Source organism: Ruditapes philippinarum, unplaced genomic scaffold (assembly GCF_026571515.1).
Source record: "Ruditapes philippinarum isolate M1 unplaced genomic scaffold, ASM2657151v2 ctg2664_1_1_1_1, whole genome shotgun sequence".
Classification (NCBI taxonomy): Eukaryota; Metazoa; Mollusca; class Bivalvia; order Venerida; family Veneridae; genus Ruditapes; species Ruditapes philippinarum.
Genome location: NW_026855343.1, coordinates 179,619 through 199,195, shown reverse-complemented (window position 1 = coordinate 199,195; position 19,577 = coordinate 179,619). Strand labels below are relative to the sequence as shown.

Sequence of the window (19,577 nt, the reverse complement as noted above, 5' to 3'; positions counted from 1 at the left end):
ATGATGGACAAGTCCATTTAAGATATTGAGGGTGGTAATGGTTAAATTTGTCTTCAATGAGACAAACACAAACGGAATAAAAACAAGATATGTTTGTAAAACATGTATGCCCCCTATCAGCAGCCAATTAGTCATGTGATAAGGTTATTATGCATGACTTCTGACCCAGTGATCAAACAATTAATAAGGGTTATCAAGTATCTACTGGTCATGACCTTAACCTTTGACCCCTTGACCCAAAACTCAATAGGGGTCATCTGCTGGTCATGACCAATCATTATACAAAGTTTGAAGTTCCTAGGCCTAAGCGTTTTTAGTTAATTGATCGGAAGCCGTTTTTACCTACAAGGTCAATGTGACCTTGACCCCTTGACCCCAAAATCAATAGGTCATCTGCTGGTCATGACCAATCACCATACCAAGTTTGAAGTTCCTAGGCCTAAGGGTTCTTTAGTTATTGATCGGAAACCGTTTAAACATACAAGGTCAATGTGACCTTGACCTTTGACCCCAAAATCAATAGGGGTCATCTGCTGGTCATGACCAATCACCATGCCAAGTTTGAAGTTCCTAGGTCGAAGCGTTCTGTAGTTATTGATCAGAAACCGTTTTTACTTACAATGTCAATGTGACCTTGACCTTTGACCCCTTGATCCCATAATCAATAGGGGTAATCTGCTGGTCATGACAAATCAACATACCAAGTTTGAAGTTCCTAGGCCTAAGTGTTCTTAAGTTATTGATCAGAAACCGTTTTTACTTACAAGGTCAATGTGACTTTGACCCCTTGACCCAAAACTCAATAGGGGTTATCTGCTGGTCACGACCAATCATCATACAAAGTTTGAAGTTCCAAGGCCTAAGCGTTTTTAGTAAATTGATCGGAAAATGTTTTTACCTACAAGGTCAATGTGACCTTGACCTTTGACCCCTTGACCCCAAAATCAATAGGTCATCTGCTGTCATGACCAATCACCATACCAAGTTTGAAGTTCCTAGGCCTAAGGGTTCTTAAGTTATTGATTGGAAAGCATTTTTTACCTACAAGGTCAATGTGGGGGGGACCTTGCCTTTGACCCCTTAACCCCAATATCAATAGGGGTCATCTGCTGGTCATGACCAATCACCATACCATGTTTGAAGTTCCTAGCCTAAGGGTTCTTAAGTTATTTTAGATCAGAAACCGTTTTTACCTAAGAGGTCAATGTGACCTTGACCTTTGACCCCTTAACCCCAAATTCAATAGGGGTCATCTACTGATCATGACCAATCACCATAATCAAGTTTTGAAGTCCCTAGGCCTAAGGGTTCTTTCGTTATTGATCGGAAACCGTTTTTACCTACAAGGTCAATGTGACCTTGACCTTTGACCCCTTAACCCCAAAATCAAATAGGTCATTCTGCTGGTCATAACCCAATCACCATACCAAGTTTGAAGTTCCTAGGCCTAAGGGTTCTTTTGTTATTGATCAGAAACGGTTTTTACCCAAGAGGTCAATGTGAACCTTGACCCTTTGACCCTTGAACCCCAAAATCAATAGGGGTCATCTACTGATCATGACCAATCACCATACCAAGTTTGAAGTTTCCTAGGCTTAAAGTTCTTAGTTATTGATTGAAACTGTTTTTGCTTACAAGGTCAATGTGACCTTGACCTTTGACCCCTTGACCCCCAAAATCAACTAGGGGTCATCTACTGAATCATGACCAATCACCATACCAAGTTTGAAGTTCCTAGGCCTTAAAGTTCTTTAGTTATTGATTGGAAACTGTTTTTGCTTACAAGGTCAATGTGACCTTGACCTTTGACCCCTTGACCCCAAAATCAATAGGGGTCATCTACTGATCATGACCAATCACCATACCAAGTTTGAAGTTCCTAGGTCTTAAGGTTCTTTAGTTATTGATCGGAAACCGTTTTTTGCTTACAAGTCAATGTGACCTTGACCTTTGACCCTTGACCCCAAATAAATAGGGGTCATCTACTGGTCATGACGCGAATCACCATACCAAGTTTGAAGTTCCTAAGCCTAAAGGTTCTTTTAGTTATCACTCGGAAACCAAATTTGGTCTACAGACCGACGGACGACAAGTGCAAAGCAATATACCCCCTTTTCTTCGAAATGGGGCATAATGATAATTTATGACTTTTTATCGCCTCAATAAGTCTTTACAAATCCTCTTACATCACTCAATATGGGTATATTACAGTACGCTCAGCGCGGCTTTTTCAAAACCCGCGTGACCCCGCGGATGAAGGTTTACCGCGGACGACAATTTGCTCAGATATTGTCCGCGTGACCCCGCGGACAGAAAATTTTCACCACCGCGGACATAAAATCGGCGGGCTGAAACCGTTTCCCCCCGCGGAACGCAGTGGTAAATTGCGGAGGAACGCGGCGGTCAAACACCGGTCAACGCGGTGGAAACCTTATATTTTAAAAATTAATTACTGTATTTAAACATTAGTATACGTACGTACATGTACTGTAACATGTACTGTACATATACATGTAACCCTATATGTAAAATTTGTTTTGTTTTCTTTCTTTTTTTTTGTAATAAAAAGTACATGTACAAATGCAGCGTTTTTCTTGTTCTTCTTCTTGTTATTGTGTTGTGGTAATGGTATTAATATGTATTCGACATCAAGATAAATCATTGTCGTCGCAACTTCTGGTAGTGAGAAAAACTTGAAGTCAAATAATGAACAAATTCGGCATATGACATGTATGAAAAAGATACTACAATAATTTATATGCCAGCTTTTGTTTCTTATTTAAAAACTTTGAAAACGTAACCCTCAAAAATTTATTCAGAGCAATTTTTCCAGGACGTCTCTTCATTTGTCAGATGCGTTTTACTGTTTCTGTTATTTGCATGTTGATCAATAAAGTCTAAGTCTTATATTTTATTTGAAACATTAAAAGAAAGCGTTTATTTCACCAAAATATACATTTCATCCTACATATAAAACTCACTAATGGGCCCCACAGAAGAGAAGACGCAGCCTATCAGCAGCCCAGTGGTCATAACGAGGCCATTAGCAGCTACGGTCAAGACGTATAATTGTTCTTAATTAAAGTAAAGCCTGTCGTATTTTTTTCACAAGTTTAAATTATTATAGTGTAATTATTTAGGACTAACAAGTGTTTCATTTTGTGGATATTAATTAAGCAGTTAAGAAAAGTGTGATAAGAGGTATGTTTAATTTATTTGTATATATTTATTTTAAGTTTATACTTAAAATCGTTTAATTTTTTGTCAAAAAAAAAAAAACAAAAAAAAAAAAAAACCTCGTATATGTTTGATGTCTGAACACCACAGACAATATATACATTTGTAGTTATACATTTTATAACAACAATATTTATTAGCCAATTTGTCTGAACACTGCTGCCCAAATACGAAAAAAAAAAAATGTCTGAACACCACAGGCAAAACAAGATACAGTGTTCGTAATCATGCTTATCCAAACACCATGGAAAGCAAAAATTGTCTGAACACCACAGACAAAAGACTCATTTGTTCGTAATGAAATCATGCTTATCCAAAAACACCATGGATAAGCTAAAAACTGTCTGAACACCACAGACAAAAGACTCATTTGTTCGTAATAAATCATGCTTATCCAAACACCATGGAAAGCCCTAAAACTGTCTGAACACCACAGACAAAAGATTACATTGTTCCGTAATTATGCTTATCCAAACACCATGGAAAAGCTAAAATGGTCTGAAACATTACAGACAAATTATATATTTGTTTGCAATAGGGCGTGTTCATGCAACATGACATACATACATAATAATAATAATAATAATAATAATAATAATAATAAAAAAAAAAAAAAATCAGGAACGTCTTGCATATCACAGAGGGACCGAATTAATGATTTATGTTAGATATCTATTTGACGGCGTTATTTACGCCTGACTGCGATTAAATTCTAATCGTTGATATATGTTTCTTCCTTCATTTTATTGCTTAAAATGGACTGCGGCTAGAAATGTTAAAAAACATTTTCAGGATCATGGGCCGACGATCAAGAGGTCGGAAACAACCAGTCCAATATTCCCAATTATTTTGAAAAATTCGGGACACTTGCAGATCTTCTAGTCAGTTAGAAGACATCCAAAAATGCAATAAAAGTTTAACGGATTCTTCTGACTAAATGAGGTTGAACGTTAAATTCTTGAAAAGAACTGCCAGTTACCTGCGAATCAACGAAACAATCAACTTCGAAACCTTTTTTGCCACACGGGGATGATTAAGGCTCAGATCACGAAAAGCGCGTGGGAACGGATTTTTTTCACCAACTCTGGTCACCGCGCGGAAAATGATGGGATGATGATGAATTTCGCATGGTGGATTTCTTCGGAGGATTGCCTCAGAAACAGGAGCGGCGAAACGGCAAAACTAGCCACTTTGAGCCCAATTTAAAGCTTTTGCAGGTTACAACCCAAAGAAAGAAAAAATAAAGCAATTTTGGACACACACAAGAGCCTAACAATTGTTAGAATTTCACAAGTACCTTTGTGTGAATGATCCCCCAGTTTTTGGCGACATTTTGCCATCTCAAGTTAAACCACAGGATTTTCTTTTTTTTCGGGAGGACCCCAAAAATTTTTTTTCGTCTTTTTTGGTACCGTTTTTTGAAGACCATGGATAGTTAAAAACAAAATGCCCCGCCCAAAAAATGAAAGAGTTGTTTGGGGGGAATACTTTCAAAACTGAAAAACCCAATGTTTTTGTCACAAAATTTCTCAGAAGACGTCCCAGGATAAAGAAAAAAATTTTCTCCCGCTTTTTTAGGCCAATTTGTTCACCCAAAACCTTGCCATAAATCTTTTGGCGAAAAAGTAGTTTGAAGCCCTTTAAAAAAATTTTAAAGGGGACAAAAAACCCACAATTTACATTATTTTCCAGGCTTCTTTTTTTAGGGAAACGCCCGGGGCATGGGCGACCCTGTACCTAAATAAAGGGGAAACATGCGCTCAATTCACAGGGCAACATGAATTTCAATCTACAGCGACGACGTCAAAATCACAATTACAGAACAAAACAGCAGAAAAAGAATACTTTCCAATCAAGAAGCACAGAAAAAATTAATATCCGAAGTAAGTAATCATAATATGAAATATTCCTCTACCATTATAAATAATTCACAGAATTTTCGGGCGGGGAAGACCAGAAATGGCGTTGAATGAGTGGAGAAAAATAACCAAAGATAAATGGATACTAGAAACTGTAGACGGTTATCGGGTACAGCTGTCCAGCAACTCCTTTTCATATAAAATTCCAAAACCATTTTAATTTTAAAGAAAACGAAAAACAAGCAATACAGTTTGAAATTACACGGGTTTTTAAATCAAGGAATAATAGAACTTGCAGACAAAAAAACTTGACGGAGAATACATTTTCGAATATATTCACAAGACCAAAATCAGACGGACGGATTAGAATTATTTTGAATTTAAAAATCTTTCAATAGCAACTACGTCAGCAAAATACATTTTAAAAAGGAAACTTTGGGGTCAGTGACCACAGCAATGAGGAAAAAATTGTTATTTCGGCAAGGTCGACATTTCTGATGCTTTTTACACTATACCTATATACGAACGGGACAGACGGTATTTTCGTTTCTTTTTCGAAGGTGTAAAATATCAATTTACAGCGCTTGTGATGGGATTTGCAAAAAGCCCTATGATATTCACTAAACTGATGAAGCCAGTTTTTTCTCATTTAAGAGCGCGGGTCATTTAAGTTCAATTTACATCGACGACGCATGTTTGCAAGGTCAGTCATACTCCGCCTGTGCTCGAAATATCAGCGAAACAATTGATTTATTAGACAAGTTAGGATTTACAATTTCAATGGGTAAATCTGTCCTGGTTACGGTCGAAAAAGATTGTATTTTTGGGATTTGTGCTGTGCTCTAAAACAATGACAATAAGATTAACAAAGGAAAAATGTGATATATCACAGAGCTTTGCAATAACATAATAACATGCCGGCGAATAACAATTTCAAAAAATTTCAAAGATTATTGGAAAACTGGTTGCAGCATCACCGGGGGTTATGCATGCTCCGTTTTACATAAAACCTTTAGAACGACATAAGGAAAGGGAACTGAAAAACCATAAGGGTAATTTTAAAATAGTTTTTTTACAAATCACGCCAGATATTTTGGAAAATTTGCCCGATGGTGGATCACTCATATACATTCATGTTTCAAAAGTATTACATCGCCTGACGCCGAATTAACATTATAGTTTACTGATTCTTCGGGACATATGTGGGGCGCGTATGAATAAAACAGAAAATAGACGAACAAATGGTTTTTTGGTCGGGGAAGAACAAAATCAACATATCAATGTGTTAGAATTAAAAGCGTGTCAAGTTGGGCTATTGTCGCTTTTTAAAACACAACAGAAATATCTATATAAAAATTTATATGGATAACACTACGAGTGTATCATACATAAAAAATTACGGGGGACGAATAGATTTCATTGAATAAAATTGCGCGCGATATCTGGCATTTTTTGGTGTATTTCAAAAAAAATTTTTGTTGTCAGCACATCATGTATCGGGGTCATTGAACCGCGCACGGCAGACAAACTGATCGTACTGGAAATGAAGATTTTAGAATGGGGTATATCACTTGAGATGTTCACAGCAATTTGTCCGGTCTTTCCCCGTCCTTAAAATAGATTTAAATTTGGCATCTCGCCCTTAAAAAAACAAGTTAGTTTTCCGAACGTAGTTTCAAGACAAAACCTGACCAAAATGCTTTTTGCTTATAGACGCCTTTTTTCATTTTCCGGCATTTTGGTGATAATGTTATTATTGTTTCCACCTTTCAGTGTAATAGGCAGGGTCCTGCAAAAAAGTAGAAAATTAGATCAAACAGAACTACTGTGGTTTAGTTAGCCCCCAATATGGGCCTGCCACAGGAACATGGTGGCCGACATTAATACAACTTATTGTTGCCACCATGCCTTCTACTTCAGCAAACCCTCAGGAACATCCTTACGTTGTGCCATCGACCCGGGAAAGAAACAACCCGATTTAACAAAGATGAGGCTGGCGCTTTTTCCCTTATCAGGAAAAGCGCTTGAAGAGATAGAGGGATTTCAAATGAAGCTCAGCAGATTATCATTAATTTTCCTGGCGGAGAAAAACCAGGAAACAGTATCAAACATATCTTAAACAATGGTTTCATTTCTGTGAAGGAAAAACACATCCCTTTAAACCCCTTTGTAGCAACAGTGATAAGCATTTTTTCTTGTCTCACCTATATTCAAAAGGGATAACCTACAGTGCGATTGGTATTGCCAGATCAGCAATTTGTGGGTTTGTTAAGATAATTTCAAACGTTTTAGATCTCAGGCAATAATAACCTGATAATCACGGTTCATTGAAAGTTGTATTTAACACAAGGCCGGGCACTCTCCGAGATATAAAAAGAGATATGGGATGTGCGAACAGTTTTTAGATTTTTTTATCAAAAACAAAGAAAATTCAACATTATTTTATTTTGGCTGGAAAATTAAGCATGTTGTTTTTTTTTGTTGTTAGTCAGCTCAGCGGTGTCAAAACACTCCATCTCATTTGTTTGGAAAGACATTAATATTTCAGACGAAAGATTGATAATAAACAACTCCACATTTATTAAAAACATCGAAACCTGTCGGCATCAGACACCCTTTTTGTTTGACAGTTTTAAATCAGATAAACGCTTGTGTATTGTCAGCGTCATTAGTGAGTATTTTACAGAGGAACGAAAGACCTCAATGAAAATACCAATAAATTACTGATATCAACGGTCAAGCCTCATGGGGCCGTTTCAAAACAAACAATTTGTCGCTGGATTAAGCTAATTATGCACAGAATGGGGTGCATAAATCATTCAAACCACATAGCACGCGCGTGCTGCTGCGTCTTTCAATCGCACACATGCGTGGAGTCCCGTTACAGACGATAATTGAATCAGCGGGATGGAGCAATGCTAAAGACATTCGCTAAATATTATGATTCTAACCAGTATCAAAATACAATGGTGGAAAATCTATGCAGGCTATCATAGATATTGCTAATTAAGAGTGTATAATAATGGGGACAAAAAAAAAAAAAAAAAAAAAAATTGTATGATAAAATAAATTATAGCTATATTTTAATTTACTTCTATATAGTTGTGCATGGCATTTATATTCCTGTAAAAATATGAAAAACATGTGTTTTTACCGAATTGCTAGAATACAAAAAGACCTTTATCGTCTTGAAATTAAAAATCGTTTTTCTTCATAAATAACATGAAAGATAAATATTTACTATGGCGTTGGATGGCAACGTAATGTCCTTTCCAAAATATCGCAAAAAGGACTCTAAAATCTCTGTGGGGCCCATTAGTGAGTTTATATGTAGGATGAAAATTAAATGATTAAGCTAGACTTAACCTGTAAGGTGAAGGTTAATCATGATTTCATCCACATAAAACTCACTAAGGGCTACACACCCAACCCGCTACCTCCCCGTTTAAACTGATATTTTTGCGATATTATTCGGCATTACTTACTCTAAAATATGACCACTGGCTGCTGATAGCTGCGTCTTCTCTCTGTGTAGCCCTTAGTGAGTTTTATGTGGATGAAATCATGATTAACCTTCACCTTACAGGTAAGTCTAGCTTAATCATTTAATTAAATGATATTCTTGATTTATCTAATTACAGGTGTGAGCGTAATGTATATGTTTTGAAGTTTGTATCAACTGTTAAAGTTTATTTTCATTTTTGTTTTAGTAGTTGTTTTGCTTGTTCTTTTTTATTTTTTTATAGATTTTTTTTGCAGAATTTTGTTAAACTTGACGTTATACTTTTGTAATTTTATTATGAACAGTATGCATGTACATACATGTATATCAGGCAAACGAGCACATGACAGTTATTTTCAAAGAACTTCCATCGACCGATTTTCAAGTTAAAAATATTTCATTTTAATTTTATTTTAAGATATTATTGTTGATAGGAATAATAGTATTTGTAGACAACATGTAGTTTTAAGTACATACAATTGAACGTAATTGTCTTTGATTTCTTGTATTTATTATATTTAGTTTTCATTGAAATTAATTCCGAGGATAATAATGTAATTTTATAATTTGTATAAGGCAGCCTAATCAATATTTTTTAATGGATGCAGAATTTGTTTTTAACGCGTTTTGTGCTTATTATATATAAGTATCATACATCAAGAGCGCTGGAATAATAAACAAGCGTTTCGTTAGTTTAACAGCAATAATACTTATAGAACCACAAGGAATGAACAAGTAAAGATGGCAGTGATAAATGACGATTTCAGTTGTAAAAATATTGGTATGTGGACGAATAGTTTTGTGGACGTTTATAACAAAAATATTAAAAACAACAACAAAAACAAGTACAGCTGTAATTATTTTTATTTCAAATTCCGTTCAAATAATTAAACGTATAATAACATTTAAGGAGACGATTGTGGTCAATTTTCGAGTCATCGTGTAAAAAAGATGACGTTAAAAAATAATAAAACGTCTATTATTTTTGGAGGTTAATTTATACTGACCAACTGACCATGGCGTTCCCCCGCGGGAAACGGGTGACTGATTTTATCGATAAATGAAGAACGGTCGTCAGAATTTTGTCCGCGGTGGAAACAACTGAACACCGGGGATCGCGGGGAAATTAGGCTTCTCATCGCGGACGAACCCCTGCGTTTGTCCGCGATAAAAAAAATCGTCCGCCGTGGTATCGCGGAAAAAGCAAAACCCGCGGTGAGCGTACTGTATATACAAAATGAAATAAGACTAGTTTCTTTAAAATTTTATTGCCCACTGTTCATTTGAAAATATAATCTATTAAATAGTAACAATTTTCTAATAAATATTACATAACTATATAATATGCGCTGCTGACAAATTACAAAGTATGTTTTTTTACAAAATAACAATATAATAAGCACTGATTGTGGCCCCTATTTTATTACACTTCACACATTTTTGATGAGGTAATCAAAATGAAACTAAACTTGCAATCGGCTTTCATCATTCAATTATGCATTGTTGCTTAAACCTTGAATCTGCTGGAACCCCCCAAAAGTGATTACCCTTTACCACCAGCACAGAGCCAGGCCAGCCTGCACATCCGTGAAGTCTGACTAAGCTCTTGAAGGAACTCCACTGAGGTTCAAAATCCTAGAAACATAAAATTTGAATTTCTTACATAAATAACCCCAGGCAGTTAAAAAAAGAAGGATTCAATGGGAAAAAAACACAGATTGAGAAAAGACAATCATGAAATTTACTAAGAAATCAATTGAAAATGGTAATTTTGTGCTATTCTTAGCCCAATTTTAGTGACACTCTTCAAATTTGGGTCAGTTTTCCTAATTAAATAAACTATTCTTGAAAAATGAAATGAGCAAATGATCTGAAATTTTGCACACAAGTTATTGGCTTTGACCTAAGGCTACATGAAATGGAATATTTATCTTTAAAAAAGAATATTTCCAGTCCTGTCATGTCAAAAACCTCAGTGGAGTGTCTTTAACTGTTGGCTGACCAACTTTATATAAAATCACCCTGATATCCCTAAAATTAAAAATGGACAGTTCCAAAAATGGAAGGTGGACATGTCTATTTAAGAAATTCAATAGGTTAAGGGTTAATATTTTAAGGTTAATATGAAAACTAATGAATGGCTGATAATCAGTTAAGATTTCCATTCTCTCCTTTCAATAGAATAAAATTCTTTACTTTCAAACAAAAAAGACCTATATATGTAATTTTCTGTAGCACTACAAACAATAGAGGCTTACATAAAATACATAGCATTATTCTACCATATTGCCAAGATTTAACTGCACAATTATTATTTTTCAGAATTCTAGCACTATTAGATTTGATCATCCTCTCTTTTTTAGACTTTTCTTTTGTTTAAATAAAATAGATTGAAATTCTTTACATTTCAACAAAAACACCGACAAGACAATACACAAAACTTAATACCATAAAGCTCTCCTTTTCCCCAAAGCTCTGAAACATGATGCTACCAGGTTTTATAATATAAATAACAGTTATAATAAACAACAGGCAAAATATCACATGCACAAGTTTTCTGATCAGTGTTTCAAACAATATAATACAGATTTGGTCTACTGTTGGGTAAGAAAATGCATGAGTTATTATCAATGAAAACTCCCATTATTTTAATAATATCAGTCAAAAACTGATTGCTTGTAATACAAATGAAATAAAAATACTTACATATTACAAGATACTCAACATAAATGTATATTAAATGTACATTGTTTATATTCCCCACTTTACAAAAATACCTTGTATGTGCTGACCATCATTTAATGATGAAATAAGCAGTTCAATGCTTGAATTTACAAAAATATAATATTCCTATCTAATATATTATAGCATATTTACAGAGGTGCATTACAATATTTTATGTTGTGTATCACTGACATTTGTACATGATTGATATCACTGACATTTTTTCTGGATGTAACTAACATTAGTATATTATTTCACTGAAATTAGTACATGATATCACTGACATTTGTACATGATATCACTGACATAAGTACATGATATCACTGATGTATGAACATAATTATAATCACTGACATTTTTGTAAGTGATATCACTTACATAAGTACATGATATCACTGACTTTTGTATATATCACTGACATTTGTACATGACATCACTGACATTTACACTGAATTTAATATCATTATAGATGAAAAACCAAACACAATGTTCAGGTTAATTCTTAAAATAGAAAAAAAAACTATAAATAATGTAGTACATGTAATTTAACAAAATCAGTCCAAGCATGTGGAAAAAAGCAACAACAGAAACTGTCAAAGTTTGAAAAAAAAATCAGCTGATAAATTTAGTGGGTAAAAATCATTCACTTCATTGAGAAGTGCTGCATGAAGAGAAAGAAGGCAAAAACAAAATATAACCAATGCTTAGTATCTTAAATGGTCCTGTTAATATTCAAATCTGGACAAAAGCAATCAACATTTTTCAGAAAATTTTTAACAATAAGTTCTGACTGAATTGCAAACAGTGCAGACCATGATAGGAAGGCCCTGATGTACAGGCTGATCATGGTCTGCACTGGTCGCATGGATAGATTTAGTTGACGCCAGCAGGCTCAAGTATTATACATTGTATAAGCCTTAAAGGAACTCCACTAAGTTTTTTATTAAAAGCATAAAAACACAAAAATTAATTTTGTTACATAGATCAGCAGGTATACTTAAATTAGGAAAATACACTCAAGATAATTAAGAAATAAACTGAGAAATGAATTGAAAATTATATTTTTGTGCTATTCTTAGCCCGTTTGAGTGAAAAGCGTTGCAACACTTTTCAAGTTCAGGTCATTTTGTACAATAAAAATAATTATTCTGGAAAAATGGATTGAGCCAATGGTCTGTAATTTTCCACACAAATTATTGGTCTAGATCTACATCAAATGAAATATTTATTTCTAAAAATTATTTCCTGAGGTGCCATGTCAAAAAACCTCAGTGGAGTCCCTTTAAAGATGTTCTTAAAGTGTCATTATGCACATATTAATGTATCTAATGAGTGAACAGGTGAAAGGCAAAATAAGTTTACATTTTGTCATAATACCTTTCAGTTTTATAATATCCTTTGCATGAATTATAAATAACTCATGTGACCCAAGAAAAGTTCTAGGTTAGTATCCATATAAATTTACCCATAGCGTTCAATTCATAAAAAAGTGTGGGGCAGTCTTTTTTATATTTAGACAAATTGATATTTTATCCTAAAGAAAAAGCAGTGGCTACACAACAACATTTTCCAGTATCAACAGTTGGTCAATCTCCATTAATGCAGTCAATCCTATGAAAAACATAGACAATTCAGCTCAGCTTGACAATGGAAAGAAATGAGCATAATGTCACTTTTAATGCATTGATTATACACTTTGTAACATATGCCTATCAATTTAACATACTTACAGATTTTATCACAGCCTAGACAACATTTCATTCCTGCATTGTTAAAACACAAACAGAATCATTTCTCATAAAACTGCATATTTTTTACATTTTTTTTCACCTTATGAGTCATAACAAATTGTTCACAGATGTAGCACTTACGATATTTATATAAATAAAAATAATAAAAATTGCCAACTCAACAAAATTGAAATATATACATGTACTAACTTCATAAATCTTACATAAAACTGTGGGAGATGGATTGATAATGATGTTGCAATTTAAGTTCAAGAGCTCGTATGCATAACTTTATGATTGTAAAACATTACAACAATAGCAAGTATTGGCTATAACCTAATAACAAGCAAGAGAAAGCATTTACTGGTTCAACATACTTACAACTTATTGACAATAATGATTAAAATCAAGCAAGAAAGTTCATGATTGTAACTTGCAAGTCATGATTGTACTTGCAAGTAAAACTTTGTGATCGTCAGTACTTTTATTTTTTCCCCACCGCTTCCCTCAAAGTTTAATATGTTAAATTCTTATAAATGCTTTAGCAATAGGCAGAATATTGGCATAATGTTAATCTTGAGCATATTCAGTGTATATAAATAATTCACAACTCAAATAACACAGGAACAACTAATATTTTAAAAACAAATCACACTTAAAACTGTTTCTGATTTAAGAATCTGGGGGCTCATGATTTTCATATGCTGAGATAAAATTTCTTTTTCCATACTTAGAAAGAGAAACATTGTTAAGCAAAACTAAAAAATGAATAGTGTAAGTTGATAAATTTAAAAAGCAGACGGTCAATAAATAACATTGATATACATGTATAGTATCAATACATTTCTTTATTATAAAAAAAATCGGTAGACCAGTGATGTCTTCAATTCGGAGACTTTGGGGGTAGAAAATTCACATCATTGCAGTTTGACTGAAAACTATAATGTACACTGCTCCAAATAAGCATTTTATAGTTGCCATAGAAATCCATTTCAGATGACACTAGAATGTTCCAAAGTCAAAGCAAATACAGTCATTACACTGTACATGCTGTATATCGTAAATTCAGCAATAGAAGTAAGAATTGGATATACTTGATACTATTATTTGAAATGAGAAATATGTACATTGTATATGTATAATTTATAATGTACCATGTTTGAATGTAACATTGTGATTTTCTATTTTTATTTTATGTTGACAAATTAGAACAGGCTCGTCAGATTTCAGCATAAAAACTTAATGCTTAATGGGATGAAAGTACTAATAAATCAAAACATTGCTGTAGGCTAGACAGTATAGGATACCAGATGTTACTGCATATATGTTATCATTAATCTTTACTTACATGAGCTGTATCTCTTTTATATTCAATTTTGTAATCATTTTTTTATCTTATTATTGAGCTTTAAGTCATTCTGACTTTTTAAAAAGGTCATATGGTGACTTTTCCAGATTGGGGGCCAAGGGGCCAATTGTCGTAGTGGGCAAATGTCTGTAAGCTGTTTACCCAAGCAGTGGATAGCAATATCATAATATCACAATAACTTGGTCAAACTGCCAGACCTTGTTCTTTACTGGGAGCGAAGGTGTAGTATAACTTTCAGTTTTAGCAGGTTGATATTTATACAGGTATTTTAGAATGATCTCAATTGGATAAAAATCTTATCTTATGACAGCAATTTTTTTAAATTTTTTTTTATACAGAATGTTTATACAGTTTACTGACTTTGATTACATGTCAATGCTTTTATGTTACATCTAAATTGTACCATTTTAAATAGAAAAATATAAACAAATGTAGATAAGTCAATGAACTGTCTTTAGGCTGATAGATTTCAGCAAACACAAAAACTTACGTAAACGATGGATGTGATAGTTAATTACCAATATTTCAAGTATTTTGAGTGAATATGATTTTTATGTCACTGAAACAACTGTTTAATTCCTTAAAGGGACTCCACTGAGGTTTTTTGACATGAGGGGCCTGGAAATAAGATTAATGGAGATTAATATTACATTTGATGTAGGTCTAGACCAATTATAAATAACTTATGCGCGAAATTTCAGATCATTGGCTCGCTCCATTTTTCCAGAATTATTATTCTAATTGTGAAAACGAGCCAAAATAGAAAAACGTTGCAACTCTTTCCACTCAAATCAGGCTAAAATAACAGAATAATATGATTTTCAATTTACGCAGAGCATATTTCTAAAATATCCTTTGCATATTTTTCTGTTTTAGTGCTGCAGTTGATCCTTGTTAGAAAGTCAAATTTTGTGATTTTAGGCTTTCGTACCTCAGTGGAGTTCCTTTGATAATGAAAATGGAAAATTTTCTCCCTATAAAGCAAGACATTTCAAATATTTCTACAAACTGGCTCACAAAGCAAAATGAGAAAATTTCTATATATTATTTTTTTTAAAAAAAATAATAAAAAATCTTCAATTTTCATATAAACACTATATGCAATGACTTACTGAATGAATTTAGAGATACTTCAAAAGCAACAAAAATCTTATCCTTAAAATCAATTGATTTTCAGTGGGTGATATCACCTGTATCTCACTGATAAAATCTAGTGTGATATCATGTATATTTCACTGACACAATTAAGTTTAATATATCGTCGGTGGGGGGTCAAAATATCGTAACTCGGTTTTTTAGCAAAATGGGTTTTTGATGCCGCGAAAATTTAAACATACCAGCGCACCGTCTCCCAAAATAGTGTAGCTCTACACCAATGGAAAAGGCGAAAATTGTCACGTGACAAAATCTCGTGTGTCGATTGGATGATTTTGTTGTTTTTGTCAAAACCTCGTATCTTTTAAATTTCACAATATGTTGACGGAGAACGTTGGATAAATTGTTTTTTACATTCAAATCGGTAAGTTAAGTAGATTCTATTTTTGTACTTTCTAAATTACCTACTTTTTAAGGTTTTAATAAATATGCTTAGTCATATCTGTTCAAAGAAGTGTCCTATTGCGGCTGATAGAGAAAATACATTAATTTTCATTGCTTATCTGTATATAATTCTTTCAATCGTTACTAATGTTTGAAATAATTAAACGTAAATAAAGATATTAATTTTCGCTAAAGATAATTTTTGTTCGATTTCTGACGTTTGATGTAATTTTTCGAGATACGAGAATTTGTCATTTCATTTTTCAGATACTAGCAATCAAGATACGAGATTTTACGAGATACGATTATTTGGTATTTCATTTTCTTCCCGTTTTATATCGAAATACGATGTTTTGAAATAGCTTAAAAATAGGTGTTTTAATTCATCTAGAATCATAATGGCGATTTAATTTTATTTTCAGATACGGTTAAGCGGAATGTCACAGTATTCTGGAGAAAGTGATACCGAGTCAACGGGAGAAACTGAATAATTTACAATATAAGTGTCACATTTGTCAGTTTGTACCAGATATTAATGAGTTAATTCATATTCTTGAAAAAGTAGTTGACATTGGGCCTTATCTAATTTCTCTTAGAAATGGGCAGTTTTATGTTCGATGTCAGTTCGCTGACTGTGAACGGTATTTTCATCTATTATGTATTCATCCAACATTTCCAGATGAAGCATTAAATTATTCACATTTAGATACATTGAAAGAAAGTGGGATACACTGTCCAGTCTGTGAGCCAGGGATAAAAATTGTAAATTATTAACTATTTTTCAAATATGTTACCACTGGGCAAAACAATGGTAACTTTTGCTCAAAGCAATCAAAAGGAAAGCCGTGTGTTAGCTAAGAAAATGGTGGTTCAGAATTCTCTTTTAAAACTCATAAAGGTTATGGAACAAGAACAAGTGACTGATACGAGTATTAACCATGACATAAATAATAACAACAAAAACTACAATGAGTTGACACCTTCAAATATTTGTAATAAACCAAATTTTTCAGAAACAGAATATAATAATGAATCAATGGAAGTCGGGTCTACGTGTGTGGAAGACAGTGAATCTGTGTGTTATAAAGGCACAAGATATTAATACAGAAAGGACTGAACAAGTTATAAATGGTGGAAATAGTGAGCAAATATCTACTTTAGAAAACAGTGAATCTGTAATCTATAACAAAATTGATTCGATTATCTGTGCTGAAAACAGTGAATCAACAATGAAAACAGAAAACAATGAGTCATGCGCCAATTTAGATAACAGTGAACCGGTGTCAAACACTGAAATATATAAAGATTTTATAGAACTTGAAATATTTGTTCAAAGTGGAGATGCTGAGACTGACATTGAGATTGAAAAGATCGTTGGAATTGTAAACGCTGATAACAGTGTAAATGTGTTTGATGATCGTTCCAATGCAGCAACTGATCAAAATAGTGAATTAGATATTTCTCTGAATTGCAAAGAGTCAAATGTTACTATATTGGATGAATTTAATGGCAGTGTTGTAGCAGGTGTTAATGATGAATCGATTGGTGGTAAAGAAACTGAGATTGACGAATACTTTCAACAAGCATATTCTGTCATAGGTGAAAGTTCTTTCATTGGAAACAATAGAGACAAAAATAGTGTAAAAGATATTACAACAAATGTTGAAAATGAAACATGTTTGGATCTAGGAGAAAATGAAGAATATGAAGATATAAATAATGACAAAGATGCAAATGACCCAGATTATAATCCTAGTGAAGAGGGTGAATACGCGTCACCATCGGAAGACGATATTGATCATGAAGAAACCGTAGAAAATGAATCTGTAAAGGCAAATGATAAACAAAATGGAAAAGGAGAAAGGCAGAGACATCGTAATAAACAGTTGCGTATGTCAGGGAATGCATACAAAGGAATGAAAAAAGTGGATGGGAAGTGGGGATTCCATGTTGAAAAGTCCGCAAGGACGTTGTCTGAAAAAAGGTGTTCATCACGCTGCCAAACCTCTAATATAAAAAATTGCAAAACCGTAACAGAAGCAGATAGGAGAGAGATATTTACTAATTTTTGGACAAACATGACAACATGGGATGAAAGGCGTGTATATGTAAACTCGCTTATAAATGCTAAAGCAGTGGAGGAACCTACACTTGAAAATGGAAAACCAAGTAGAAGAACTCGAACCCTCACATACCATCTAAGAATTAATGAAGAGCGTATTGTCGTATGTAAACAACTATTTTTTGTCAACTCTTGGACTAGGGGAGCAGACAGTATATCAATGGATAGAACAGTCAATATCGGGTGTACCAGATAGATCAGCTGAGAAAAAGCAGAAGCAGTCAGGTAGTAACATGCCATTTAAATGTTTAATACAATTTCTAAATCCCAATTTCTTCTCTATATAAAAAAGTGAGTTTTAAATTAGTGAATGAATAAATTTGTGGGAGTGTGAATGAATAAATTAGTGCGTGCGTGCGTAAGAGTGCGTGAGTTGGTGTGTGTGTTAGTGAGTGAATTACAATATGAATGAGTATAATGAGTATCAGTTTAAGTGAATGAGTGATTGACTGAAATATTAAATGTGTTGTTAGCACTTTATAAAAGATATTTGATGCCTTTCTTTTTCAGATACAAGAAAGAAAGCTCAAGAAGAAAGACACGGCCAGCTACGTATGAGTGTCAAGCAATTTCTTGAAAGCATCCCTAGAATGGAATCTCATTATTGCCGTTCATCGACTTCGAAGACCTACCTTGAACCTGTATTTAACTCTCTGACCTGCTTGTATAAAGAATACGTGAAACATTGTAATGAAAGGGTATGTGCGAGTCGTAGAGTATTTACCGAAGTTTTCGAGAGCCTAAATATTGGTCTATTTGTGCCAAAAAAAGGACCAGTGTGATATCTGTGTAGGTTTTGATGCAGGTAATATATCCGCTGATATTTACAACGAACATCAGAATAGAAAAATAAATTCACGAGAGGAGAAAAACCGTGACAAGTTATTTTGTCAAACAAACCACTCAGTGAAAGTTCTTACAATGGACGTACAAGCAGTTCTACTTTCGCCAAAAATGAATGCAAGCGCATTGTATTATAAAACCAAATTAGCATGCCATAATTTCACTTTGTATGACCTTATAACGAAGCAGGCGACCTGCTACTTTTGGCATGAAGGAATGGGGGATCTTTTGGCTAATTCCTTTGCTACTTGCTTGGCTGACTACATTGAAAAAATGATTTCCAAAGATGAAGAAATCAAACACATCATTATATATAGTGATGGATGTACCTATCAAAATAGGAACTTGGTAATGTCAAACACTTTATGTCACTTGGCTATGACTCTTGACCTTGAAATCACACAAAAGATCCTCGAAAAAGGCCATACTCAAATGGAGGTGGATTCAGTACACAGCGTAGTGGAGAGGAAAATAAAGAACAAGAATGTTTATGTGCCACAACAGTATGTTGACTTCATCAAGGAAGCCTGTCCCTCTAACCCATATATCGTTGAATACGTTGGCTACGATTTTTTCAAAGCATACTCGGAGTTGGGCTACTATGTTTCAATTAGACCTGGGACTAGGGTTGGAGACCCAGTGGTTAGTGACA

The 19,577-nt window shown here is 33.8% G+C and overlaps 1 protein-coding gene across 1 annotated transcript; it reads left to right on the top strand.

The window, feature by feature from the left end:
- Positions 1–16,988: 16,988 nt before the first annotated feature.
- LOC132743023 (uncharacterized) lies at positions 16,989–18,640 on the top strand. The gene is made up of 2 exons (XM_060731532.1): positions 16,989–18,185; positions 18,593–18,640. Exons 1-2 carry the CDS (start codon positions 16,989–16,991, stop codon positions 18,638–18,640), a joined length of 1,245 nt encoding a protein of 414 aa, XP_060587515.1.
- The last annotated feature ends 937 nt before the right edge of the window (positions 18,641–19,577 follow it).

Bases quoted from the DNA above. Each gene is read 5' to 3' on its own strand.
- LOC132743023 (XM_060731532.1), top strand. From the start codon at position 16,989: ATGAATCAATGGAAGTCGGGTCTACGTGTGTGGAAGACAGTGAATCTG. The intron at 18,186-18,592 runs GTATGTAAACAA...TTTCTTTTTCAG, and splicing joins TTAATGAAGAGCGTATTGTC to ATACAAGAAAGAAAGCTCAA.